The sequence below is a fragment of the Bos indicus genome, chromosome X, assembly GCF_029378745.1.
Source record: "Bos indicus isolate NIAB-ARS_2022 breed Sahiwal x Tharparkar chromosome X, NIAB-ARS_B.indTharparkar_mat_pri_1.0, whole genome shotgun sequence".
NCBI lineage: Eukaryota > Metazoa > Chordata > Mammalia > Artiodactyla > Bovidae > Bos > Bos indicus.
In genome coordinates, this window is record NC_091789.1 from 147,260,367 (window position 1) to 147,286,729 (window position 26,363).

The window sequence follows — 26,363 nt, forward strand, 5'->3', positions numbered from 1 at the left end:
TGAGTTTGAGTGAACTCCGGGAGTTGGTGATGGATAGGGAGGCCTGGCGTGCTGCAATTCATGGGGTCGCAAAGAGTTGGACATGACTGAGCAACTGAACTGAACTGATGGAAGAAGTTTTGTGTGGTCACCCAGATACATATCAGCAAAAAAAAAAATTTTTTTAATCTTGTTTTGCTGTTGCTGCTGGCCATAACTCATGGCTGGCAGGATCTCAGTTGCCTTATCAGGGACTGAACCTGGTCATGGCAGTGAAAACCGGGAGTCCTAACCACCAAGCCATCAGGGTCCTCCCCAACATCAGCCCAACTTACTGGGAGAACTAAGTCACCCCCCCTGCCTTCATGACACATAAGTGATGTCAAACATTTGGATTTCTTTCCCAAACTTGAAAAAAAAAAGAAAGAAATAGAATTCTAATTACAGAATGTGTGTGTCTGTGTTAGTCGCTCAGTTGTGTTCAACTCTGTAACCCTATGGACTGTAGCCTGCCAGGCTCCTCTGTTCATGGGATTCTCCAGGCAAGAACACTGGAGTGAGTTGTCATTTCCTTCTTCAGGGCATCTTCCCGACCCAGGGATTGAACTTGGGTCTCCTGCACTGTAGGGAAGAGGAGACCTAAATATTTCACGACTACAGAGTGACTCTGGAGAACTGTGAACCTGTCCTTCCGTCCTAGCACTGTGATCTGTGGCCAGAATTGAGGTGTCTTCCAAAGGTGCAGCCACCTATGGCATGCTGAACTCTGTATTACCACAAGGAAAGAACATACGCTCACGATGCTAATATTCTGTGTGCTTGCAAAGATGAGGCCAACAGAAAGGTTTTCACTTTATTGCTTTGCTATATTTAGGTAGTATATTTCTGTGGCTTATGCGTGTTTTCTTTTTTGGAAATTTTTATTGGAGTCTAGTTGTTTTACAGTGTGGTGTACACCACAGCAAAGGGAATCAGCTGCATGTATGAAAAAGTGAAACTTAGTCACTCATTCGTGTCTGACTCTTTACGGCCCCCCAGGGACTGTAGCCCACCAGGCTCCTCTGTCCATGGCATTCTCCAGGCAAGAATACTGGAGTGGGTTGCCATTTCCTTCGCCAGGGGATCTTCCCGACCCAGGGATCAAACCCGGGTCTCCTGAATTTCAGGCAGCCGCTAGGGAAGCCTAGCTTTATGTACATCCCCTCTTTTTTGGATTTCCTTCCCACTTAGGTCAGCAAAGAGCATCGAGTAGAGATCCCTGCAGTATACAGTGGGGCCCCATTAGTTACCCATTTTATACATGGCATCAATAGTGTAGGGGTTGCCCAGGTGGTTCAGTGGTAAGGCATCCACCTGCCAATGCTGGTTGATCCCTGAGTCAGGAAGATCCCCTGGAGGAGGAAGTGGCAACCCACTCCAGTATTCTTGCCTGGAGACTCCCATGGACAGAGGAGCCTGGTGGGCTACACGACTGAGCAACTGAATACACATGCATGGATAAATAGAATATTATCCAGCTGTCATTACTGAAAAGTTGCAATAAGGTTTTCCTTATAATGACATTTTCCATGAAAGGGCAATAATAAGCCTCTGAGCAGAATTCTCAACCTCAGCATTACTGACATATTGGGTTGGATCACTCCTTCTCATGGGTGGGGAGGGGGGACTATCTCCCGGGGTCGTCCCCCAAACTGTGGGCTGTTGAGGGGTCATCTCTGGCCTCCACCCATGAGATCCCAGCAGCATCGTGAGTCCCGAAAATCAAAAATGTCTCCAGACATTGCTAAACCACCCCTGGGAGGAACAGTCACCCCAGGTGAAAACTATCCCTTTAAATGATCAAAGTCACCAGGGCAGACACACAAGGGTATTTTCCGGACCTGGTTGCTAACATTATCTAAATAGAACACTGAGAACTCATTTTATTCCCATGAGTGACATGGAAGCAGATTTTTTGTTTTCTTTGCGGCCTCTAGCATGACAATGACATCTAAGAGGGACCTCCACTCAGACACAGTATCACTGGGTTGAGTAAGACCATCAGCGATGGTGCATAGGAAGAACCTTCAATATTCAGAAAGGGCTCTACTGAAGATACCTGCTCACACAGAAAAGACTTGGGTCTGATTACCAGAGGTGGGGGCTGGCTTCCTCCATCAATGGACACATGTGAGAAAACCAGGTTGACCTGCATCACCCTCAGGCTGGGGTGGGAAGGAGGTGCCTGCAGTGAGATTTCCCTTTAAGAATCTCCCTCTTTGCCTCTGAACTTCTGCCTTCCCTGGCCTCTTCCCAGTGAGATGGAAAACCTTTTAAAGATGCTCTGAGAGCCCGAGGAATGTCCCTGGTGGTAAAATGGTTAAGAATCCACCTTGCAATGCAGGGGATACAGGTTCGATCCCCAGTTGGAAAACTAAGATCCCATATGCCTTTGAGCAAATAAGCCTGCATGCCACAATTAGAATCTGCAGGTCACAATTGGAGAGTCTGCATGCTGCACCAGAAGATTCCAGAAGACACAGTGGAGATCCTGAGGGCCCCAACTACAACCCAATGTGGCCAAAAAAAAAAACACTATGAGAGAAAAGAGCAGTGATGATATGATATCCTGAGCCAAGAATTGATGCTTTTGAACTGTGGTGCCAGAGAAGACTTGAGAGTCCCTTGAACTGCAAGGAGATCCAACCAGTCCATCCTAAAGGAAATCAATCCTGAATATTCACTGGAAGGACTGATGCTGAAGCTGAAACGCCAATCATTTGGCCACATGATGGAAAGAGCTGACTCACTGGAAAACACTCTGATGCTGGGAAAGATTGAAGGAAGGAGGAGAAGGGGAAGACAGAGGATGAGATGGTTGGATGGCATCACCGGCTCAATGGACATGAGTTTGAGTAAACTCCCGGAGTTGGTGATGGACAGGGAAGCCTGGCGTGCTGCAGTCCATGTGGTCGCAGAGTCAGACAGGACTTAGCGGCTGAACAATAACACCAATCTGAACTGTCTGTGTGCAGTCTTCCCAATACTATTCACATTTATACCAAGGGAAAGAACCAGGGCTAAAGAGCAGATAAAAGAAGCACGGAGACTTCTGATTGTCTACAAGAAAAAACGTTTGGGACTTTTCTGGTGGTACAGTGGTTAAGACTCCACGCTTCCACTGCAGGGGGCCACAGGTTCCATCCCTGGATGGGGAACTAAAAATCCCTCACGCTGCATAGAGTGAAGAAATACATAAAATAAAATCTCTTAAAAAAAAAAAGAAGAGACTTTTGATGAGTTCCCATTGCCGAGTTTTCCATCATTAGAGGAAAGGCAGATTAGTGTGACTGGAGGGTAAGATCTTTGAAGCCCCCCTTCAGCCTTCAAAGTGATGCCCCTCTAACCCCCGATGGAGATTGAATGCGGGAGTTGCAATAACTCTTTTTCCCTATGGTGGATGAAGCACAAGAGACAAGTATTCACGCCTCTCCACTCTGCACTTGCCAGCCTCTGATGCTTTCCATCTTCACATCAACCCATTCAAGGGCGTACAAGGCTGAACCCATCTGCAGGAGAAGAAACCAAGGCCCAGGAAGTTCGGGGCTTTGGCAGCTGTTAAAACAGCCAAGATGCGAAGCCCTGCATGCAGTTCGGCTCCAGGATCTCTGTTCTTCTCCGGAGCACCAGCTGCTCTCCAGGTGTGGTTCAGAGACCCACAGGGATTCCCTGAGATCTATCAGGAGGTCTATGAGCTGAAACGATCTCCATGGTGATTCAAAACGCTCTTTGATCTCTCGCATCACCTGTCCTTCACAAGTTCATTGCGCGGGCCTCTCCCCAGCTGCTCCTTCATCCCTCTGCCAGCCGACTCAATGCTTGCTTGGGCGCTCTTGCGTTTAAAGACTCTGATTTGAAGATCTGATCACTAATATGGCAAACACAGATGGATCCCACCCACAGAAGCAGAGCACCTTTGGATTCCCCGATCAGTGAAGTGTTTGTGAGGGTCTTGAGACCGGAACTCCATGAAAACAATTAATCAGCATGTCTCACTTAGAACTCTGCAGATGGGTCATAACACATAAGAAGGGCTACACTCTATAATTTCACCTTTCTCATTTGTGTGTGGGTGTGTGTGTGTGTGTGTGGTGTGTGGGCACACTTCTGGCAGAAGGTATACCCAATGTAGAAATTTGGGGAAAAAAGGTAAGAATGAACCAAGCTTGCACGCGAAGGAGCTGAGCAAACCTCCACCTGGACTGAGCTCTGGCAGAGCTGTTGTTTTTGTCCCTGTTTTCCGGTCTCTGCTGGGTTCCTGCGGCAGCTGAATTTAAACCAGATTTGTGGCCCGTGTGCCTCCATCGCCTGCCACCTGACTAAGGAAAACAATTAATCAGCACGCCTCACTCAGAACTCTTTGGATGGGTCATAACACTTAAGCAGAAACTGTTGGCAATGTCATCGGAAGTTGTATTTAAATGCAAGAGAAAGAAGTTTCATTTAGAACCTGCTAGATGAAGACATGCTGGGGAAACAGGCCTGATGGAGCAGCCAGCTGTCTTTCTCGGCGCTCCTGCAGCAAAGAGCTGCTGGGTGGGGTTGGGAGGAGGTGTTTGTGATGAGAGGAGGGGGGTTACTCTGTTCAGCTGCCCTGCTGCAAGCCAATGAGACAGAGAGAGACAGAGGGGGAGAAAATCCACCGAATGCCAAAAGAGGGAGGCTCAGCTAAAGACTGCAATCCCATTCCTGGGCATGTACCATACAGTCCATGGGATTCTCCAGGCCAGAATACCGGTGTGGGTAGCTGTTCCCTTCTCCAGGGCAATCTTCCTAACTCAGGGATTGAACCCAGGTCTCCTGCATTGCAGGCAGATTCTTTACCAGCTGAGCCACCAGGGAAGCCCATCGCAATTGTAAAAGACACATGTACCCCAGTGTTCACTGAAGCATTATTTACAACAGCCAGGACATGGAAGCAACCCAGCTGTCCATCAACAGGTGAATGGATAAAGAAGTGGGACATGTATACGATGGAATATTACTCAGCCATGAAAAAGAACAAAATTGGATCTTTCCTAGAGACGTGGATGGACCCAGAGACCAGAAGAAATTAAGTCAGCTGATACGAATACCAGATATTGATGCATATACAGAATCCAGAAAAATGGTAGAGATGAACCCATTTGCAGGGAAGGGATACAGACGACGATGTAGAAAATAGACTTTGGACACAGAAGGGGGAGGAGATGATGAGATGACTCAAGAGAGCAGTGCTAACATATGTACACGACCCTGTGTAAAACAGACAGCAAGTGGGAAGCTGGTCTATAGCACCGGGAGCTCAGCTCGGGGCTCTTTGATGACCTAGAGGGGAGGGATATGGGGTGGGAGGGAAGCTCAAGAGGGAGGGGGTATATGTCCCCTTATACCCGATTCACACTGTGGTACCGCGGAAACCAACACAACATCATAAAGCAATTATTCCCCTATTAAAAAAATGCAGATCCAACACGATAGGGAAATACATTTTGAACTAAAGAACACAACACAAAACAAAGAAATGGAGCATCCATCCCCGTCAGGTCTCGGACTTTGTTTTCCCTGGGATTAGCGGATGGACAGAGCCCTGCTTGCCCACCAGAGCCATCAGGAAAGCCCAAGACGACTGGAGTGGGTAGCCTATCCCCTTCTCCAGGGGATCTTCCCGACCCAGGAATCAAACCGGGGTCTCCTGCATTGCAGGCAGATTCTTTACCAACTGAGCCATCAGGGAAGCCCCTTAACCCACCAGTTATCTTCCAGAACTGGGCATGGATGACCAATCCAGTTGCAGGCAGCCTGCCACGGAGCAGGTGAACCAGAGCTCCCTTGCCTGCACAACCTGAGTGAGAGCATCCCAGGGAGCTGGGAGTCACGGTACCTGTCTTGCGGCAGAGGAGACCCCGCGAGTTTGGCCACCGTGGGAAAGATGTCCATGTTGCTGGTGGGCTCATCAATCTCCAGGCCGGCCTGGATCACTCCCGGCCACCGGACGATGCCGGGAACCCGGATGCCTCCTTCCCAGTTGTTGGCTTTTCCCCCTGGAACGCAGAAGGAGAGGTGTCAAGGAGATGTGTCTTTCCAGCACTCGCCAGCAGTACCCTCTTCAACAGTCGACCTGGGGTGGCCAGTCTGCAAGAACTAAGTGCTTTGACGACAGGGATGGGACGAGAATCTCCTAGTACCTGTGGCTTCCCTGGGGCTCGAGTGGGAGAGAACCTGCCCCCCAAAGCAGGAGACACAGGTTCCATCGCTGTTCTGGGACGATCCCACATGCCTCAGAGTAACTGAGGCTGTGAGCCACAAGTATTGAGCCTGTGCATAAAGCTCGGGGGCCGGAATGACTGAGGCCACGAGCTGCAGCTACTGATGTCCGAGTGTCCTAGAGCCCGTGCTGCATGACGGGAGAAGCCACTGCAACGAAGTCTGAGCACGGCCACGAGAGAGCAGCCCGCAGTCTACACAGCCAGAGAAACGCCCGGGTACCCATGAAGACCCAGCACAGCCAAAAATAAAGGGAATCATTAAAAAATGCATCATGCCTGTTGCGATGAAAAATACATACAATATATAGAGTTATATATGATGATAACAATATGCAATATATATAATATATAATTGTATACTGGAAACATATAAAGTTATCTATAATTATAATATATAAATTACATGTTCGATATATATTTATATATAAATTATAAAACGTATAGTTATATATAATTATAATATAGTTATATATATATTTATAATATAGTTATATATATAACATATAAAGCCATATATATTTATAATATATAACATTATATACAATTTATATGTAAATTATAAAGTATAAAAAGTTACCTATAATTATAATATATAAATTATGTATTTAATATATTCATATATATAAATTATAGCATATATAGTTATATAATTATAATATAGTTTTATATATAAAAATAGTCATATATAATTATAATATATAACATATACAATTTATATGTAAATTATAAATTATATAAAATTATCTATAATTATAATATATAAATTCTGTTCAATATATATTTATATATAAATTATAAAATATATAGTTATATAATTACAATATAGTTTTATATATAGTCATATATAATTATATAACATATATAATTTATATATAAATTATAAAGTATATAAAGTTATCTATAATTATAATATTAATTTATATATTTAATGTATATTCATATATATTATAACATATATAGTTATATATATTTTTAATTATTATATAATATATTATATATAAAGTCATATACAATTTTAACATTCAGTTCAGTTCAGTCGCTCAGTCATGTCCAACTCTTTGTGACCCCATGGACTGCAGCATGCCAGGCCTCCCTGTCCATCACCAACTCCTGGAGTGTACTCAAACTCATGGCCATAGAATCGGTGATGCCATCCAACCATCTCATCCTCTGTCGTCCCCTTCTCCCCTGGCCTTCAGTCTTTCCCAGCATCAGGGTCTTTTCCAGTGAGTAGGCTCTTCACATCAGGTGGCCAAAGTATTGGAGTTTCAGCTTCAGCATCAGTCCTTCCAATGAATATTCAGGACTGATCTCCTTTAGGATGGACTGGTTGGATCTCCTTGTAGTCCAAGGGACTCTCAAGAGTCTACTCCAACACCACAGTTCAAAAGCACCAATTTTTAGGCTCCTGCATTGCAGGCAGACGCTTTACCCTATGAGCCACCAGGGAGCATTCTTAGGCTAGTATACATAATACATATAAAATATAACATACTATATATAATATATATAATAATATATAATGCATGATAACATATGTTTTGAATATACACACACATACACACACACACACACACACACACACACACACACACACACATATATATAGGCCGAAAAGTTTGTTCAAGTTCTCCATATGATGTCATGGAAAACTCAAACTTCCAGTGAAGTTGCTCAGTGGTGTCCCACTCTTTGCGATCCCCTGGGCTGTAGCCTGCTAGGCTCCTCCATCCATGGAATTTGCCAGGCAAGAGCTCTGGAGAGGGTGGCCATTTCCTTCTCCAGGGTATCTTCCCAGCCCAGGGATCGAATCCAGGTCTCCGGCAAACTTTTCAGCCAACCCAGTATATATGGCATGGTGACTACATGCATGACACGTGGCCAGCACTGCACGGTGGATATGAGTGATGACTGTAACCAGGGATGCTGAAATCTTGCAGCAACCAAGACTGACCAAAAAAAAAAAGACTGACAACAATGACTCTGAAGTCACGGGGTTCCAATTCCATTTCTTTTTTTTCCACTGGTGGAAGGCAGGATAATGTTGACCCTGTGTGCTGCATGTTTGGTCACCCAGTCGTGTCCAACTCTTTGCAACCCTATGGGCTGTAGCCCCCCAGGCTCCTCTGCCCATGGAATTCTCCAGGCAAGAATACTGGAGGGAGTTGCCATTTCCTCCTCCCGGGGATCTTGGAGGCCCAGGGATCGAACTTGTGTCTCCTGCATTGGCAGATGGATTCTTTAATATTAGCTCCTCCTGGGAAGCCCAGTGGAGCCCCCATATGTCCCCAAATGGAATCCGGGGAAATGGCGCCTTATACGACAAAAGGAGAGTTTATTCTGGGCTCTGTGAGTGGGCTGAATACAATCATGAGGGTCTTTCTAAGGGAAAGAGAGAGGCAGGGGCGTTGGTGTCAGAGCTGCAGTGAGACAGGTTTCAGGATGCTACGTCAGGAGAAAGCCAAGAGATGCAGCTGGTCTCTGGCCACTGGGAGAGGCAAGAAAGTAGGCATTTCCGAGAGACTTCATGAAGGAACGTGGCTCTGCCAACACCCTGATTTCAACCCTCGTGGGCTCATTCTGGACATCGGACCTGCAGAGCCATAAGATCATCCACTTGGGTTGCTCAGAGGCACCAAAGCAGTGGCGATTTGTCAAGGCAGACCCAGGGAATGAAAATACGGGTTCCGTGCCCGTGGGCGCACAGATCAACTGTGCCATGCTGTGTGTTACAAACAGGGAAGATGTGAGTATTCTATGGGACTGGGACCTCCGGCCTGGAAGGCAGGAGGGCAGCAACAGCGGCATTTTCATCACAGTTAGAGTTAGCCACTCAGTCCACTCTTTGTGACCCCATGGGCTGTAGCCCACCAGGCTCCTCTGTCCATGGGATTCTCCAGGCAAGGATACTGGAGTGGGCTGTCATTTCCTTCTCCAGGGGGATCTTCCCCACCCAGGGGTCGAACCTGGGTTGTCCTCATTGGAGGCAGATGCTTTAACACTAGTACTACCTGGGAAGTGATTCAAAAGTAACTAAGCAGAGCATGAAAGGGCTAACAGGAGGGGCTGCAGGGAGGAGGTAGGACAGGGTCAGAATGTCCACAAAAGATGCTCGGCAAGGCCTCCCGCTCACGGACCCTGGGGAAGGCAGACCGGAACACGGAAGCCTTGGGCTCAGAGAGGCCAGGGCTACTGGGTCCCTCTGGCAGAGAACACGGGGATGGATGGAAAAACAGACACGCTGCTCCCCCTGCCCAGAGCAGTGCCCCTTTTAAAACATGCTGTGCAGAACTGGAGGCCAAGAACAAGCCCAGACGATGCCTCTTGCCTGGAGGAGCACCGGCTCTAAATAAACAGCCTTTGAGTTGGCTAGGGAAGAAGAAAGATGGTTCGCAGGGCAAGGCGGGAGGGTTGTAAGGAAGATACATGAAACAAAAGAGGTGAAGGAGGCTGGATTCATTTTTTTCTGAAAACGCCTGAACAGAGAAAAGAGCACGGTCTGAATTTAAAACCCTGGTTGAGTCACTGTCAAATTTGCACGTTTAACATCCTGCTGGTACTCGGTCCTGATGGGGAATCACAAAGGGATGAGGACTGAGTCCATCTTCCTGCAAAATTCCTCCACCATTCACTCTGAGACTCTTGTTAGCAGCTGTCTTGTTAAGAGCTGTCTCCAAACCAGCCTTCCATTTCTGTCTCTGTCGAATCCTTCCACACGGCAGGTCAAATGCCTCTGAGTGGCAGGAGCATATGCTTGTCCGTCTTTTGCCTCATCTGGGCACAGACTTGTATGAAATTATCCATTTGTCATTTTGTTGCTCCTCTTAGGCATCTCCCTGCCTAGATAACACTGATTCCCGGGGTTGGTGTGAACCCGAAGGAAGCAGAGGCTTCCCTGGTGGCTCAGCGCTAAAGAACGCACCTGTCAATGCCTCTCAAGAGTGCTCACCCAAGCTGCAGCTCCAGGGTCTCCATTTCTCCCAGTAGGAGGGGACAGGCATAGAGCATTGGGTATTTAAAAAAAAAATTGTTATTGGAGGGTGGTTCATTTCTGATTCACAGCAAAGTGATTTGTTTATACACACGTATCTACTGTTTTTCAGATTCTTTGCCCACTTAGGGTATTACCGAGTACTGAGTCGAGTTCCTGTCCTATACAGGAAGTCCTTATTGGTATCTCTTTTATATATAGCAGTGTGTACGTGGGGTTTCCCAGGTGGCGCTAGTGGTCAGGAACACGCCTGCCAGTGCAGGAGACTTAAGAGCTTCAGGTTTGATCCCTGGGTCCAGAAGATCCCCAGGAGGAGGGTTCGATCCATGGGTCAGGAAGATCTCCTGGAGGAGGGCATGGCAACCCACTCCAGTGTTCTTGCCTGGAGAATCCCGTGGACAGAGGAGGCTGGTGGGCTACAGTCTACGGGGGTCACAACTTAACAACTAAAGAACAAGAAGGAAACCCGGGACAAATGTAACTAGCCCAAGCGTCATCTCAACCAAGAGACTCTAGCTTCCATTCTCCTCCTCGATGTGTTCATTCAAGAGATTAAAAGGCCGCCAGACAGAGATGGGACAGGGCGCAAAACTGCCCAGCTTCGATCGAAGTATGATCCACCGCCAAACAGGGCAAAAATAAACAACAGTTGTCTGCTCGCGCCCCTGAGGAAGAGGAGAGGTGAACAACTGCAGAACACCCTTAAAATAACTGACCTGGTTTGAAAAGTTGAAGGTGACGCTTGAAACAAGACATCAAACAGCAAAATTATCTGAGCCCAGGGCTGACACGTGTTCTCTCTCAAGACCCCGGTGGGGGGCGGGGGGCGGGGCGGGGTTGAGGGGGGAAGGCACTATTTCACGAACTGTCAGTGCTTTGCCCAAGTTCTCAGAAGCTCAGAAACAGCAGGGCCAGACTCCAGCAAATGAGGATAGCTTTATTTCAGGAAATCCTGATCTAGCAAATCAGCCATCAGACCGCATCTGGCTCAACTGCCATAGTCTGCAGCTGCTGCTGCTAAGTCGCTCCAGTCGTGTCTGACTCTGTGCGACCCCATAGACGGCAGCCCACCAGGCTCCCCCGTCCCTGGGATTCTCCAGGCAAGAACACTGGAGTGGGTTGCCATGTCCTTCTCCAATGCATGAAAGTGAAAAGTGAAAGTGAAGTCACTCAGTTGTGTCCGACTCTTAGTGACCCCATGGACTGCAGCCCACCAGGCTCCTCCATCCATGGGATTTTCCTGGCAAGAGTACTGGAGTGGGGTGCCATTGCCTTCTCCCATAGTCTGCAGAGCACTGCTCTTTTTTTTTTTTTTTTTTTAATAATTGGAATATAGTTGATTTACAATGTTATATTCATTTCAGGCATACGACAAAGTGATTCATCTATACATAATCCAGTATAAGCATTATACTTGCAATCTTTACAAAGATCAGCCCTGAATCTACATGTTAGATCTTATTTCCTATGATCTTCTTGGAAGCCTGACATGCTCGTTGACCCTGACTATCTTCACTGCTCCTGTGTGCTAAGTCACTGCAGTTGTGTCTGACTCCTTGCGACCCCATGCACTGTAGCCCACAAGGCTCCTCTACCCATGGGATTCTCCAGGCAAGAATACTGGAGAGGACTGCCATTTAGGATCTTCCTGACCCAAGGACTGAACTCACGTTGATGTTCAGTCTCTAAGTTGGGTCCATCTCTGCGATCCCATGGACCGCAGCATGCCAGGCTCCCCTGTCCTTTACTATCTCCTGGGGCTTGCTCAAATTCACGTTCATTGAGTCAGTGATGGCATCCAACCATCTCACCCTCTGTCATGCCCTTTCTCCTCTTGCCCTCAATCTTTCCCAGCATCAGGGCGCTTCCCAATGAGTTGGCTCTTTGCATCAGGTGGCCAAAGTCTTGGCGCTTCAGCTTCAGCATCGGTCCTTCCAATGAGTACTCAGGATTGATTTCCTTTAGGACTGACTGGTTTGATCTCCTTGCAGTCCAAGTGGGCCTCGGGAAAGTCATATGAACAAAGCTAGCGGACGTGATGGAATTCCAGCAGAACTGGACTATTTCTCAGCATCCATTTCTACAGACCACGTTCTTCCCTGGACCGTCTTCTCTCCTGGTTATCTCTCATTTCCCTGTCACTCTCTTTGTTGGCCCTGTTGTTTTCTTTGTTGGATCATCTACCATCTCACCTTCTATATTTAACACATCTTCTTATTTCAAATGACCCCATACACCTCTTCAGACAGCAACCCAATATGGGTCTCTGCTCAGGAGTCCCAATTCCTCAAGGAAACCTCTACCTACCCAATCACACCAGCCACAAACCATAATGATGGTTTGATGGTTGATGATGCTTGATGTCTTCTTCTTCCTCAAACCCCATATCCAATCCGTTGCCACTACCAATGGATTTTTTCCAACACAATCACACTCTTCCATTGCTTTCTTCACTGAGTTAAACCATTGATCTTTTGGGTTCCCTGGTATCTCAGTTGGTAAAGAATCCGCCTGCAACACGGGAGACCTGGGTTCGATCCCTGGGTTGGGAAGATTCCCCTGGAGAAGGGAAAGGCTACCCACTCCAGTATTCTTGGGCTTCCCTGGTGGCTCAGCTGGTAGAGAATCTGCCTGCAATGTGGTAGACCTGGATTTGATCCCTGGGTTGGGAAGATCCCCTGGAGAAGGGAAAGGCTACCCACTCCAGTATTCTGGCCTGGAGAATTCCGTCGACATAGTTCACGGGGTCTCAAAGAGTCAGATGCGACTGAGCAACATTCACTTTCATTGATCCTTGAAACCCAAGCTCAAGTGTTTTTTTCTATTTACATATTGACTCAAAAATCACTCCTTTTAAAATATTTATTTACTTATTTGTTTGACCACACCAGATCTTAGTTGCAGCATGTAACCTCTTTAGTTTTGACATGTGGGGTCTAGTTCTCTGACCAGGGATTGAACCCGAACCCCCTGCATTGGGAGCTCAGAGGCTTAGCCAGTAGACCAGCAGGGAAGTCCCTGAAAAACCATGTCCTACAACAGGTCAGGCACTGTTCTCGGTTCTGGGGATACAGGTGATGCGGGTACAATGAGTCTGCCGACAGCAGTCTTGCACTCGGGCGGTTACGTAACAGTCAACCCTGCCCTCACTAAGGGCACTTAGGAGACACTCTGCACGCACAGCCTTTTAAATCATTGTGACAATGCTCTACGACGTTCCTACAAGGACAATCCTATCATTCCGGTTCTAAAGACAGGGAACCAAGTCTCTGCCCAGGAGGCCTAATTCCTCAAGGACTTAAGCCTCTATCCACCCAATCAGACCAGCCAAAAGCATGAGATGTTTTGTATTATTCCTCAATTCATCCTTATCGTCACTCCTTCAGCGTTTCCTTATACCAGATTTGGGTGATATTCTTAACCTCCAATTTTAACTACTACCCAAATGGAAATAACTGCATACATACATATATATACGTATATACATGTGTGTGTATATATATACACATACACACATTTATTTTGTTTTTTTTTTCCATCCATTCATCTATCTATATCTATCCATCCATTTATATTTATCTACCCATTCATCGATCTATATCTACCTATCCATATGTATCTATCTATTATCTATCTATATCTACACATCCATCTATATCTGTCTATCCATCCATCCATCTATATCTGTCTATCCATCCATCCACCTATATATATGCATTCATCCATCCATCTCTATCCATCTATGCATCCATATGTATCTATTTATCTATCTACGCACCCATCCATCCCCATCTAATCATTCTATAGGATGCATTAATGGGGATGTAGGATACCTCTCCTCAGTTACATCACACAATAGCTCTTGTTCACAATTTCATCTCCAGCAACACTGAGCTGCCTTTTCGCTCCCCAGAAGCATCTCATTTCTGCCTGGAATGAACTTTCCACCTCTCCTCCCTGCCAGCCAACACTTTCACACATCAGCCTGCAAAAGGCCAACATCTCCTGGGAGGTTCTCTCAGTTCCCAGGTTGGGAGAGCAACCTCCGCTGGTCCCTTCTCAGAGGTTCCTGTCTAGTTTGTAATCTGACACCATGTCCTTTGAGCTCCATCTCAACAGAAGACTATGAGTTCCTAGCGGTCAGAGACCCTGTATTCATTGCCACGATGCCTTAGAAGCTGCCCCGTGCCTGCCATACAGTGTAGACTCAATAAATGCACGCTTGTCACTGGAACTGAACCAAAGGATTGAACTGCTAAGCGGGGATAACATATGACCTTCTTTCAAAGAGGAAAAGCCCAGTGAACTCCTAGTACACAAGTCCCGCCAGTAGAGGGACCGGCCAGCACTGCCCACTCTCAGGAAGCTGATGAAACTATTTGCCAAAATCTGAAGGGGGCTTCCCTGCTGGCTCAGGCAGTAAAGACTCCACCTGCAATGCAGGAAACCCAGGTTCGATTCCTGGGTGGGGAAGATCCCCTGGAGGAGGAAATAGCAACCCACTCCAGTATTCTTGCCTGGAGAATCCCACAGGCGGAGGAGCCTGGAGGGCTACAGTCCATGGACTGAATGATGAACCTAAATGTAACCACCTCCCAATAAACTACCAGAGCTTCTTGCTCTTATTTTTTTTTTTCCCCCAATGAAAGTATCCATTGCTCTGAAAGCTGTGGGACTCTATGAGGCAAGGAGAAGCCAGACTCAGAAGCAATCTGGACTCCAGCCCATCAGCTCCTTATGAAATGTGTACTTCAAGGACCAGCAACTGCAGGACCGTCCATCCAGGACTCAGGAAATTTGGCAAGCCTCCTTTCTTGCACATACAGGAAAAACATGATTTTCAGCCCCCACCCCTGCCAACCAATGCTTCTGCAGACGTTATCTACACACAAGGTTAATTTATCCACTCCACTGGCATTTATTACCTGCCTTTAAATTTATCCAATCCACTTGCATTTATTACCTGCCTTTAGGCAGAGTAGAAGGGAGGTGGGGATTGACAAGGGAGCCGCCTGCTGGGTGACCTTGACTTTGGAGAGGAACAAAACTGAAGCTAGAGCCAGGAATACAATGCTCTCAATCCAAGACCTTGGGGAATTTTCAACTATGAGGAAGAGAGTGGAAACACTCAACTCTAAAAGAATCTTAGGTTATTCTGGTCCCAGCTAAGGGAGGGTATTTTAAGGAAAAGGTGAAAATGACTTTACAAATACTATGTGTTGGGGAGGGTGGGAAGTAAAGGGAACCCTTCTGCACTGTTGGTTGGAATATAAGTTGGGGCAGCACTGTGGAAAACAGCATTCAGTTCAGATCAATTCAGTCACTCAGTTGTGTCTGACTGTTTGACACCCCACCGACTGCAGCACGCCAGGCCTCCCTGTCCATCACCAACTCCTGGAGCTTGCTCAAACTCATGCCCATTGACTCGGTGATGCCATCCAATGATCTGTCGACCCCTTCTCCTCCCGCCTTGGAGGTTCCTTAAATAACTAAAAATAGATCTATCCTAGCATCCAGCAAGCCAACTCCTGGGCAAACATCCAGAGAAAACTAAAGATATATGTAACGAGAGGTGAGTGGATAAACAAAATGAGGTACATATATACAATGGAATATCACTCAGCCATAAAAAAGAATGACATGATGCCATTTGCACCAACTTGGATCAACCTAGAGATGATCATATTAAGTGAAGTGAAAAAAATGCATTTGAGTCAGCCCTAATGAGGTAGATGAACCTAGAGCCTATTGGATGCAGAGAAGAAAGTCAGAAACAAAAAGACAAGTATATTAACATATATAAACAGAATCAATTGCACTCCTCTCACACGTTAGTAAAGGAATGCTCAAAATTCTCCAAGCCAGGCTTCAGCAACATGTGAACCGTGAAATTCCAGATGTTCAAGCTGGTTTAGAAAAGGCAGAGGAACCAGAGATCAAATTGCCAACATCTGCTGGATCATTGAAAAAGCAAGACAGTTCCAGAAAAACATCTATTTCTGCTTTATTGACTATGCCAAAGCCTTTGACTGTGTGGATCACAATAAACTGTGGAAAATTCTGAAAGAGATGGGAACACCAGACCACCTGACCTGCCTCTTGAGAAAGCTGTATGCAGGTCAGGAAGCAACAGTTAGAACTGGACATGGAACAACAGACTGGTTCCAAATAAGAAAAGGAGTATGTCAAGGCTGTATACTGTCACCTGCTTATTTAACTTCTATGCAGAGTACATCATGAGAAACGCTGGGCTGGAAGAAGCACAAGCTGGAATCAAGACTGCAGAGAGAAATATCAATAACCTCAGATATGCAGATGACACCACCCTTATGGCAGAAAGTGAAGAGGAACTCAAAAGCCTCTTGATGAAAGTGAAAGAGGAGAGTGAAAAAGTTGGCTTAAAGCTCCACATTCAGAAAAGTAAGATCATGGCATCTGGTCCCATCACTTCATGGAAAACAGATGAGGAAACAGTGGAAACGGTGTCAGACTTTATTTTTCTGGGCTCCAAAATCACTGCAGATGGTGACTGCAACCATGAAATTAAAAGACACTCACTCCTTGGAAGGAAAGTTATGACCAGCCTAGACAGCATATTAAAAAGCAGAGACATTACTTTGTCAACAAAGGTCCGTCTAGTCAAGGCTATGGTTTTTCCAGTGGTCATGTATGGATGTGAGAGTTGGACCATAAAGAACACCGAGCACCGAAGAATTGATGATTTGAACTGTGGTGTTGGAGAAGACTCTTGAGAGTACCTTGGATTGCCAGGAGATCCAACTAGTCCATCCTAAAGGAAATCAGTCCTGAGTGTTCATTGGAAGGACTGATGCTGAAGCTGAAACTCCAGTACTTTGGCCACCTCAGCAAAGAGCTGACTCATTTGAAAAGACCCTGATGCTGGGAAAGATTGAAGGCGGGAGGAGAAGGGGACGACAGAGGATGAGATGGCTGGATGGCATCACTGACTCGATGGACGTGAGTCTGAGTGAACTCCGGGAGTTGGTGATGGACAGGGAGGCGTGGCGTGCTGCGGTTCCTGGGGTGGCAGAGAGTCGGACACGACTGAGCGAGTGAACGGAACTGGATGGAATCTAGCAAGATGGGACTGATGAACCCATGTGCAGAGCCGCAATGGGGGACAGACGTGGACACAGCGGGCTAAGGAGAGGGTGGGACGATTTGCGAGAACAGCATAGAAACATGTACACTACCGTGTTTAAAATAGTTGGGAACTTGCTGTATGACTTACGGAGCTCAACCCAGGGGTCCGTGACAACCGAGAGGGGTGGGATGGGGTCGGGGGGAGGTTCAAGAGGGAGGGGACGTCTGTATACCTGTGGCCGACTCACGCTGATGCAGGGCAGAAACCGACACTGTATGGTAAAGCAATTATCCTCCAGATAAAAACAAAACAGGGAGCAGCTGTGAGCATGCTTTGCAGATTGGATGAAAACTGCAAGCCCGCAGGCATCTCTCAGACCTTTGACCCTCTCTTTCTGACCCAGCCTCACCATCCTCTTGTGTTTCTGAAGACTCAGCTATCATCACGAAATCCCACTACAGCCTCCTCCTTCTCTGCTCCATCCGGCTTTCTCAGAGTCCTCAGCTGGGGGTCCTCTGTCCCCAAACTGGGGCTCCATCCCAACGTGTATGTGAGTTTCGTAAATAATGTATCACCTGCTCGCCCCTTCTATTACTGTGATTTATGTCCACATCGCAGCAACAGCCGCTAAGCCGCTTTGGAACCTAAAGGACCCTCTTCGGGGGAACGAATGGATGGTGGGGATGTGCTGTGGGGTGGGGCGGCTAGCACATGACATTCAGTCTGTGAATGCATCTCAAGAGACGCTACCATCTATCAAATAACAAAACCAACTTTCTGAACACAGCCCATAACCTCATGGAAATAGGGAAAAAGCACCTCATCTTCTTATATAGGAATACAAGCTTCCAGCTTCTCGCCACTTGAAAATAAGAGTAAATACAGGAGGGCTGGCTGAATCATTTTACTAAAGAGTTCCTGGAGGGCTTTGCTGGTGGTCCAGGGACTAAGAAAGTGTGATGCCAAAGCAAGGGGCCCAGGTTTGATTCCTGGTCAGAGCAATAGACCCCACATGCCACATCTAAGAGATCACGTGAAAAAGTGAAAGCGTTGGTCACTCAGTCGTGTCCAACTCTTTGCGACCCCTTGGACTGTAGCCCGCCAAGCTCCTCTGCCCGTGGGATTTCTCCAGGCAAGAATACAGGGGTGGGTTGCCATTTCCACCTCCAGGGGATCTTCCCCACCCAAGAATCGAATCCGCATCTCCTGTGCCTCCAGTTTGGCAGATGGATTCTTTACCACTGAGCCACCTGGGGAGCCCAAATACATAAATAAATATGCATATGAAAAAAAAAGAACATGACTAAGGTCCTCCGAGGTCCGGAAGAAGGGAGCGAGGGCTGAGCCGGGGGGCCCAGCGCTGATGCCACAGGCACTGCCCACCGAACACATTTCTTACCTTTGTAGATACCGTTACTGCCTCCTTGAACTTCCCCTTTGACGGTCACCTCCTCTACGTGAGCTCCTTGGTCGGAGGAGAAGTACACCAGGGTGTTATTAGCCAGTTTCAGCTCGTCGAGGACATCCAAGATCTGCCCTGAAGGGGAGGAAACACTCAAGGTTAAAAAAGCACAATCTTTACAACAGAAACAGAGGTGATTTGCCCTTGTGCACTCGTCTGGGAATTGGTGATGCTGAGGAGACAGTCTTATACCCTGAGCCCTCTCGCCCACGCAGATTCTAATCCGGGATGCTCCATAATCAGAAGGACCCACAGTGGCTGGGCACTCGGCAGAGACAAGGAGAAAGGTTAGTCATGGAATTAAGTCTCATCTGTAAGTATCATTTGAACCTCTAGGCATCGTGGGGCAATCCTCCAGGGAGGCTCGATAAACATTCTAGAAGAACCAGGCTCACACACTATGAGCCCTTTGGAGGAAGATGCTAGCAGAGGGAAGATTGTTGCAACCATCAGCTGGCCTTGGTCTTGAGGTCATAAAAACGTCTACTAGATGCCATCAATATGTGTTAATATACGATCTTTGTTTTTCTCCTTTGAACTTACTTCACTCTGTATGAAAGACTCTAGGTGGATCCACATCACTACGAATGACCCAATCTTGTTCCCTTTTATGGCTGAGTAATATTCCACTGTGTATATGTAGCACGACTTCTTAATCCATTTGCCTAGAGGAGTCAGATGAGGGGGTAGGGAGGAGGTTCAAGAGGCAGGGGATATATACATATATACCTACAGCTCACATGTTGTACAGCATAAACTAACTCATCATTGTAAAGCAATTATTCTCCAGCTAAAGAAAAGGAAGTCTACTAGCTTTCCTCACTGTCTGGTAAAAAACTAAACCATCAGGTCTCCTCTTATATGACGAAACATCTCTATAAATACTTTTTGATGAAGGCCCTTTCTAATAGTTACCATAGATACCCAGGTCTAAAACTGCCCGTCATGAAAAATCTATTTTCCTCACATTTTCCTTTTCTTTGTCCTCATCTTTTTTCCCCCAAACTGCATGTTCTAGACTAACCCTAACATATTGTTGTTTAGTCGCTAAGCGGTGTCTGACTCTTTGTGATCCCGTGGACTGTAGCCCACCAGGCTCCTCTGTCCATGGGATTCTCCAGGCAAGAATACTGGAGTGGGTTGCCCTTCCCTTCTGCACAGGATCTTCCCCACCTGGGGATCACACCCGGGTCTCCTGCATTACAGGCAGATCCTCTACTGTCTGAGCCACCAGGGAAGCCTAGGAAGTGGCAGACAACAAATAAAGAGTGAAGTCTGATAACAAAACCCAGACTCTCAAAGCCAGCACAGCTTAGCAGATGAACAGACCCATGGATGGCATGGTATGACAGCTTATCTCTTCATCACATTCGTCCAGGAAGATGGGAAGCGAGTACAAAGCATGATGACCCTACATCAGACCTGACTTCATCAATTGGTAAAGGTGGGCCCAGGACATGTGGCGCTTGACTGCACTTTTCTCCCTTTATAGCTCAAATTTTTCATAAGGAAAAAAAAAATTACAGAAGCAAGCTGAAGATGGAAGAATGGGCTGAAATACAGCCTCTCTGATTAGGAAGCTCTCATCTGGGCTTCCCTCATAAGTCAGTTGGTAAAGAATCCACCTGCAGTGTGGGAGACGTGGGTTCCATCTGCCTGTAGTGTGGGAGACGTGGGTTCCATCCCTGCATTGGGAAGATCCTCTGGAGAAGGGAAAGGCTACCCATTCAGGTATTCTGGCCTAGAGAATCCCATGGACTGTATAGTCCATGGGGTCACAGAGTCGGACACAACTGAGCAACGTTCACTCAACTCACTCATCTGCTCTCAAATCAGAAGAAAATGATGGTCAGACTAGAGGCATCTAATTTATAATTCCCACAGAGATCCCTTATAGTCCCATGGTGCTGGCTTCATTTGGCCAGTGCAGGCAGTTAGTTATACTGTGAGGTATTAAAGGGCCTGAGCTGGTTTTCTGAGGTCTGCTAAGAGCTTTAAATGCTTCTCAAGTGGCTCAGCCGAAAAGAATCTGCCTGCCTATGTAGGAGATGCAGGTTTGATCCTTGAGTTGGGAATATTCTCTGGAGAAGGAAACTTCAACCCACTCCAGTGTTCTGGCCTGGGAGAATCCCACAGAGGAGCCTGGCTGACTGCAGTCCATGGGGTCGCAAAGAGTTGGACAGGACTTAGGAACTAAACAGCAGGCACAAAGAGTATTTAGACCTCATCTCTGCCTCTTCCATTTGCACCCAACAAGCTTACAAGAAAGCCTACGGGCTCCTTCCCTCAGTGCCCACGTGGGGTTCAAACTGTACCAGCTCCTACCTACACGCAGGAACCCACATCTAGGAGTCAGCTTCTATCTCCCACAACGGCTTATTTGTCTCCTTTTCCCCATCTCCTGAAAGCCATCTTCACAGCGGCCCAGCAGCTACCCTGCTCTGTCCAGAAAGTCTCATCACCTGGGAGTTACAACCCTTTCTGTATCGTCTTGGTGTGGCTCAAGGATCGCTCATCTCGACGGGGGACCCACGTTTTGGGGTGAGGTCAGTGTAGGATAATCACAACGGGAACTCTACAAGCACACCGGGCATCCTTGGCAGCAGAAGTAACAACTGAGGAGGCTGCCCTGGTGGTCCAGGGGCTAAGGGCCGCAGTGGTGAAGAATCCGCCTGCAAGGCAGGAGATGCAGGTTCCATCCCTGCGTCGGGAAGATCCCCTGGAGGAAGGGAATGGCAACCCACTGCAGGATTCTGGCCTGGAGAGTCCCCACGGACAGAGGAGCCTGGCGGGCTGCAGTCCATGGGGTCTCAAAGCAGTCGGACACGACTGAGCGACTAAACCACCACAACCCAGGGGCCGACACTCCACGCTCCCAATGCAGGGGGCCCGGGTTCCATCCCTGATGAGGGAACTGGAGCCCACCGGCTGCAACCCAGAGTTCAGAGGTCACAACTGGAGACCCCCACATGCCACGGTGAACATCAGCCATCCTGTGTGATCTCACATGCGACAACTAAGATCCTACTCAGCCAAATAAATAAATATTAAATTAAAAAAAGGCAATAACCAAATATGGGTAATTGGTCAAATAAATAAATGTTTAAAAAAAGACAAAATAAAAAAATTAAAAATAAAATAAAGATTAAAAAATAAAATAAAAAAAGGCAATAACTGAATATTGGTAATCAGCCAAATAAATAAATATTTTTAAAAGACAATAACTGAATATGGGTAATCAGCCAAATAAATATTTTTAAAAAAAGACAAAATAAAAAAAATTAAAAATAAAATAAAGATTAAAAAATATAAAAAAGACAATAAACTGAATATTGGTAATTGGCCAAATAAATATGTGTAAGCCTATCCAGCAGACAGATCACATACCCCATGGAGTCAGGCCCTCCACCCCGGGGGCTGCACCCTGACTGATTTTGTCCAAAAAGAGGGCATAAAAAGCTACAGGGTCCACCCTCTGTGGAGGTGGCAGACATGATTTCCAATGCAAAAGCAACATCCGCTTCATCTGTCACCAGACATATTCTTGCTATCTGATTGCAACGCCACAGGCTAGAGGACGCTCAGTCTCTCTCAGTGCTTCATTCCGTACGATAAACATTCCTGGAAGCCTCGCCGTGGAGATGAACGTCGTCCTCAGGATCAGGGGATAAGACGCGCAGGACTGTTTCAGCGAGTTGTCTCCCGTGATCAATCATCACCAGCCAGACATTTATTGGGCTGTGCTTTGATTCAGCTCCACAAACCACCTGTGCACGCAGGATTGGGGTAATTGGACTCTGACACTAATTTAAGGCTTATCACTTTGCGAATGGTAATTAGTTTAATGAGTTGGCACAGGAAGGAGCAACAAGGCAGAGATACAACCCCCACGTACACTCTGACGGAGAAGGAAATGGCAACACGCTCCAGTACTCTTGCCTGGAGAATCCCGTGGACAGAGGAGCCTGGAGGGCTGCTGTCCATAGGGGTCGCACAGAGTCGGAAGCGACTTAGTATGCATGCACTGGAGAAGGAAATGGCAACCCACTCCAGTGTTCTTGCCTGGAGAATCCTAGGGACAGGGGAGCCTGCTGGGCTGCCGTCCATGGGGCGCACAGAGTCGGACACGGCTGAAGCGACGGAGCCGCAACAGCATACACTCTGAAGGAAGAAGGCCCCTTTGGGGGCCTTCCCTGGTGGCTCGTTGGGAAAGAACCTCCTGGTCAATGCCTTTGATCCCTGGTCTGGGATCAAATTTGGGTTTGATCCCTGGTCCGGGAAGATCCCACATGCCGAGGGGCAACGAAGACCATGTGCCACAATACTGAGCCCGCGCCCTAAAGCCCCGGAGCTGCAACTCTTGGAGCCCATGCAACCTACAGCCCATACTCCAAAACGAGAGAAGCCCCCGCAATGAGAGCCCATGCAACCTGCAGCCCGTACTCCAAAACGAGAGAAGCCCCCGCAATGAGAAGCCCACACCCCACAACTCGAGAGCAGCCCCCTCTCCCTGCGACTAGAGAGAAGCCCGTGCGGCGACGAAGACCCAGCCCAGTCACAAATAAAAGGAAAGAACTGCAAAGAGAACATGTGAAAAAAATCTACAAAAAACCCCCACGAACGTCCCTTGCATGCACATAAAAATTTCTAAGTATTAACCAAACAACACAGATCAGGGCTTCACTTCCCTGTGCTGTAATTGGTATTTGCAAAAGGCCATACAACCATGCACCTCTGTTTCAAACGAAAGTATTTTTGAATATACATATATAGAAGTAGCTTAGTATAAAGAAAAATGCTATGAAGAAATATCTTTTTGAAAAATGCGGCTTCTGTGGCAACTTCTACGAAAACAACACACATATTTAGAGCTTGTTTATTTATAGTTGCCAAAACCTTGGAAGTAACCAAGGTGTCTTTCAGCACCTTGGTAGATGAATGGATAAACTAACTGGGGTCTAGCCACTCAATGTGATGTTATTCACCGATACAAGGAAATGAGTTATCAAGCCATGAAGAGGCATGGAAGAAACTTAAATGCATATGACTATCACAGGAGACCTGGGTTCCATCCCTGGGTCGGAAAGATCTCCTGGAGAAGGAAATAGCAACCCACTGCAGTATTCTTGCCTGGAGAATCCCATGGACAGAGGAGCCTGGTGGGCTACAGTCCATGGGGTCACAAAGAGTCAGAAACACCTGAGCAGCTAAACAACAAACACACACAGACGTGAAACAAGCCAATCTGAAAAGGCTGCATACAGCATGATTCAACTCTGTGACACGCCAGAAGACGCAAAACCATGCAGACAGTAAAAAGATCAGTGCTCCTGAGGGGCTGGGGATCAGGGAGGGACGAACAGGGAGGGCAAGTATTGTATTCAGTTGAGTTCAGTCGCTCACTCGTGTCTGACTCTTTGCCATCCTATGAACTGCAGCACACCAGGGCTCCTTGTCCATCAGCAACTCCCAGAGTCCACCCAAACCCATATCCATCGAGTCAATGATGCCATCCAACCATCTCATCCTCTGTCATCCTCTTCTCCTCCAGCCCTCAAACTTTCCCAGCATCAGGTCTTTTCCAATGAGTCAGCTCTTCGCATCAGGTGGCCAAAGGATTGGAGTCTCAGCTTCAACATCAGTCCTTCCAATGAACACCCAGGACTGATCTCCTTTAGGATAGACTGGTTGGATCTCCTTGCAGTCCAAGGGACTCTCAAGAGTCTTCTCCAACACCACAGTTCAAAAGCATCAATTCTTCAGCAGTAAGCTTTCTTCATAGTCCAACTCTCACATCCATACACGACCACTGGAAAAACCATAGCCTTGACTAGACGGACCTTTGTTGGCAAAGTAATGTCTCTGCTTTTTAATATGCTGTTTAGGTTGGTCATAACTCTCCTTCCAAGGAGTAAGCACCTTTTAATTTCATGGCTGCAAGTATTGTGTATGATACTGTAATGATTACACGTTTGCCCCAACCCATGCAAAGAGCTGACTCATTGGAAAAGACCGTGATGCCGGGAAAGACTGAAGGCAGGAGGAGAAGGGGACGACAGAGGATGAGATGGCTGGATGGCATCACCGACTCAATGGACATGAGTTTGGGTAGACTCCGGGAGTTGGTGATGGACAGGGAGGCCTGGCGTGCTGCAGTCCATGGGGTCACAAAGAGCTGGACACGACTGAGCGACTGAACAACAACAAAAATAAAAGGCACAAATTCAGTAGTGAACTGTAATGACAACTATGCATTTTAACTGATGTTAATGGGGTCACAATGAGTCGGACAGGACTGAGCGACTAAACTGAACCGAATGTATCAATATTGGTTCATCAAAAGCAACACACATACTGTGCTGCTGCTGTTGCTGCTGCTGCTAAGTCGCTTCAGTCGCGTCCGACTCTGTGCGACCCCACAGACGGCAGCCCACCAGGCTCCTCCGTCCCTGGGATTCTCCAGGCGAGAACACTGGAGTGGGTTGCCATTCCCTTCTCCAATGCCTGAAAGTGAAAAGTGAGAGTCAAGTCGCAAGGTCATCTGAGGTTTGGACTTTTGCCTTCCAATGCCAGGGGGTGTGGGTTCAATCCCTTGTCGGGGAGCTGAGATTCTACAAAAAGACAAATGAACAAAAAAAAAAGGCAGAAGCAATAGCATAAGAAATTCAATAAGGACTTTAGAAATGGTCCACATAAAAAAAAAAAAAGAGAGAGAATACAGCAAATCGTGTGCAGAAGAAATGACTATAGAAAAATTCTCTGTACTTTCTGCTCTGTTTTCCTGTAAACTTAAAACTGCTATACAAAGAAAAATAGTCTACTGCAAACTGCAGTCCAGGGGTTAGGACTTTATGTTTTCACTGCTGAGGGACCAGGTTTGATCGCTTCCTGGAGAAGGAAATGGCAACCCACTCCCGCATTCTTGCCTGGAGAATTTCATGGACAGGGGAGCCTGGCAGGCTACAGCTCGTGGGGTCGCAAAGAGTCGGGCACGACTGAGCGAGTAACACTCGGGGAACTGGGATCTTGCAAGCTGCTTGGCTTGTTTTTTAAAAAAAAGACACAATATTACAATGAGCAAACATTTCTTTAAATCGTCTGCTAATTTTTAAAAGATGCCTTTCAAATGCCCTGTTGGTTCCCACACATCATCATACTGCATTCAACTCGTGTTGACAAAAAGCCACTGAAAAAGGGATAAAAACCAGAGCGTGCAGAGTGTCGGGGATGGCGGATATTTGATCCCAGATCCCCCTGGTTGATCACTGCCTTTCCTCAAGGCAGCTACATCCCCCCATGACAGTTTTCCCTGCAGGCTGTTTTCAAACCCAGATGACCCAGCAGCCACACTCACTACACAGAATCCTTCTACTAAAATATATGTCACATGTGAGCAGAAAAAAAAAAATAAAAAAAAAAAAATAAAATAAATATATGTCACATCTTCCCTCATCTTCACACCCCTCCCTAGATATCTCCTCCAAATTCCAATATTTTCAAACGACCATGATAAGATACTTCCTTTGCCCCCATCCATTC

The 26,363-nt window shown here is 46.9% G+C and overlaps 1 protein-coding gene across 4 annotated transcripts in view; it reads right to left on the reverse strand.

The window, feature by feature from the left end:
• The window catches only part of STS (steroid sulfatase), a 165,416-nt gene that overhangs the window by 24,125 nt on the left and 114,928 nt on the right, over positions 1 to 26,363 (reverse strand). For all 4 annotated transcript variants that reach the window (XM_019955981.2, XM_019955980.2, XM_019955979.2 and 1 more), the window contains 2 exons: positions 18,762 to 18,899; positions 5,882 to 6,041 (listed from right to left, as the gene is read on the reverse strand). In XM_019955981.2, the coding sequence (XP_019811540.2) occupies positions 5,882 to 6,041; positions 18,762 to 18,899 (298 nt within the window). The remainder of the gene's footprint in view (positions 1 to 5,881; positions 6,042 to 18,761; positions 18,900 to 26,363) is intronic.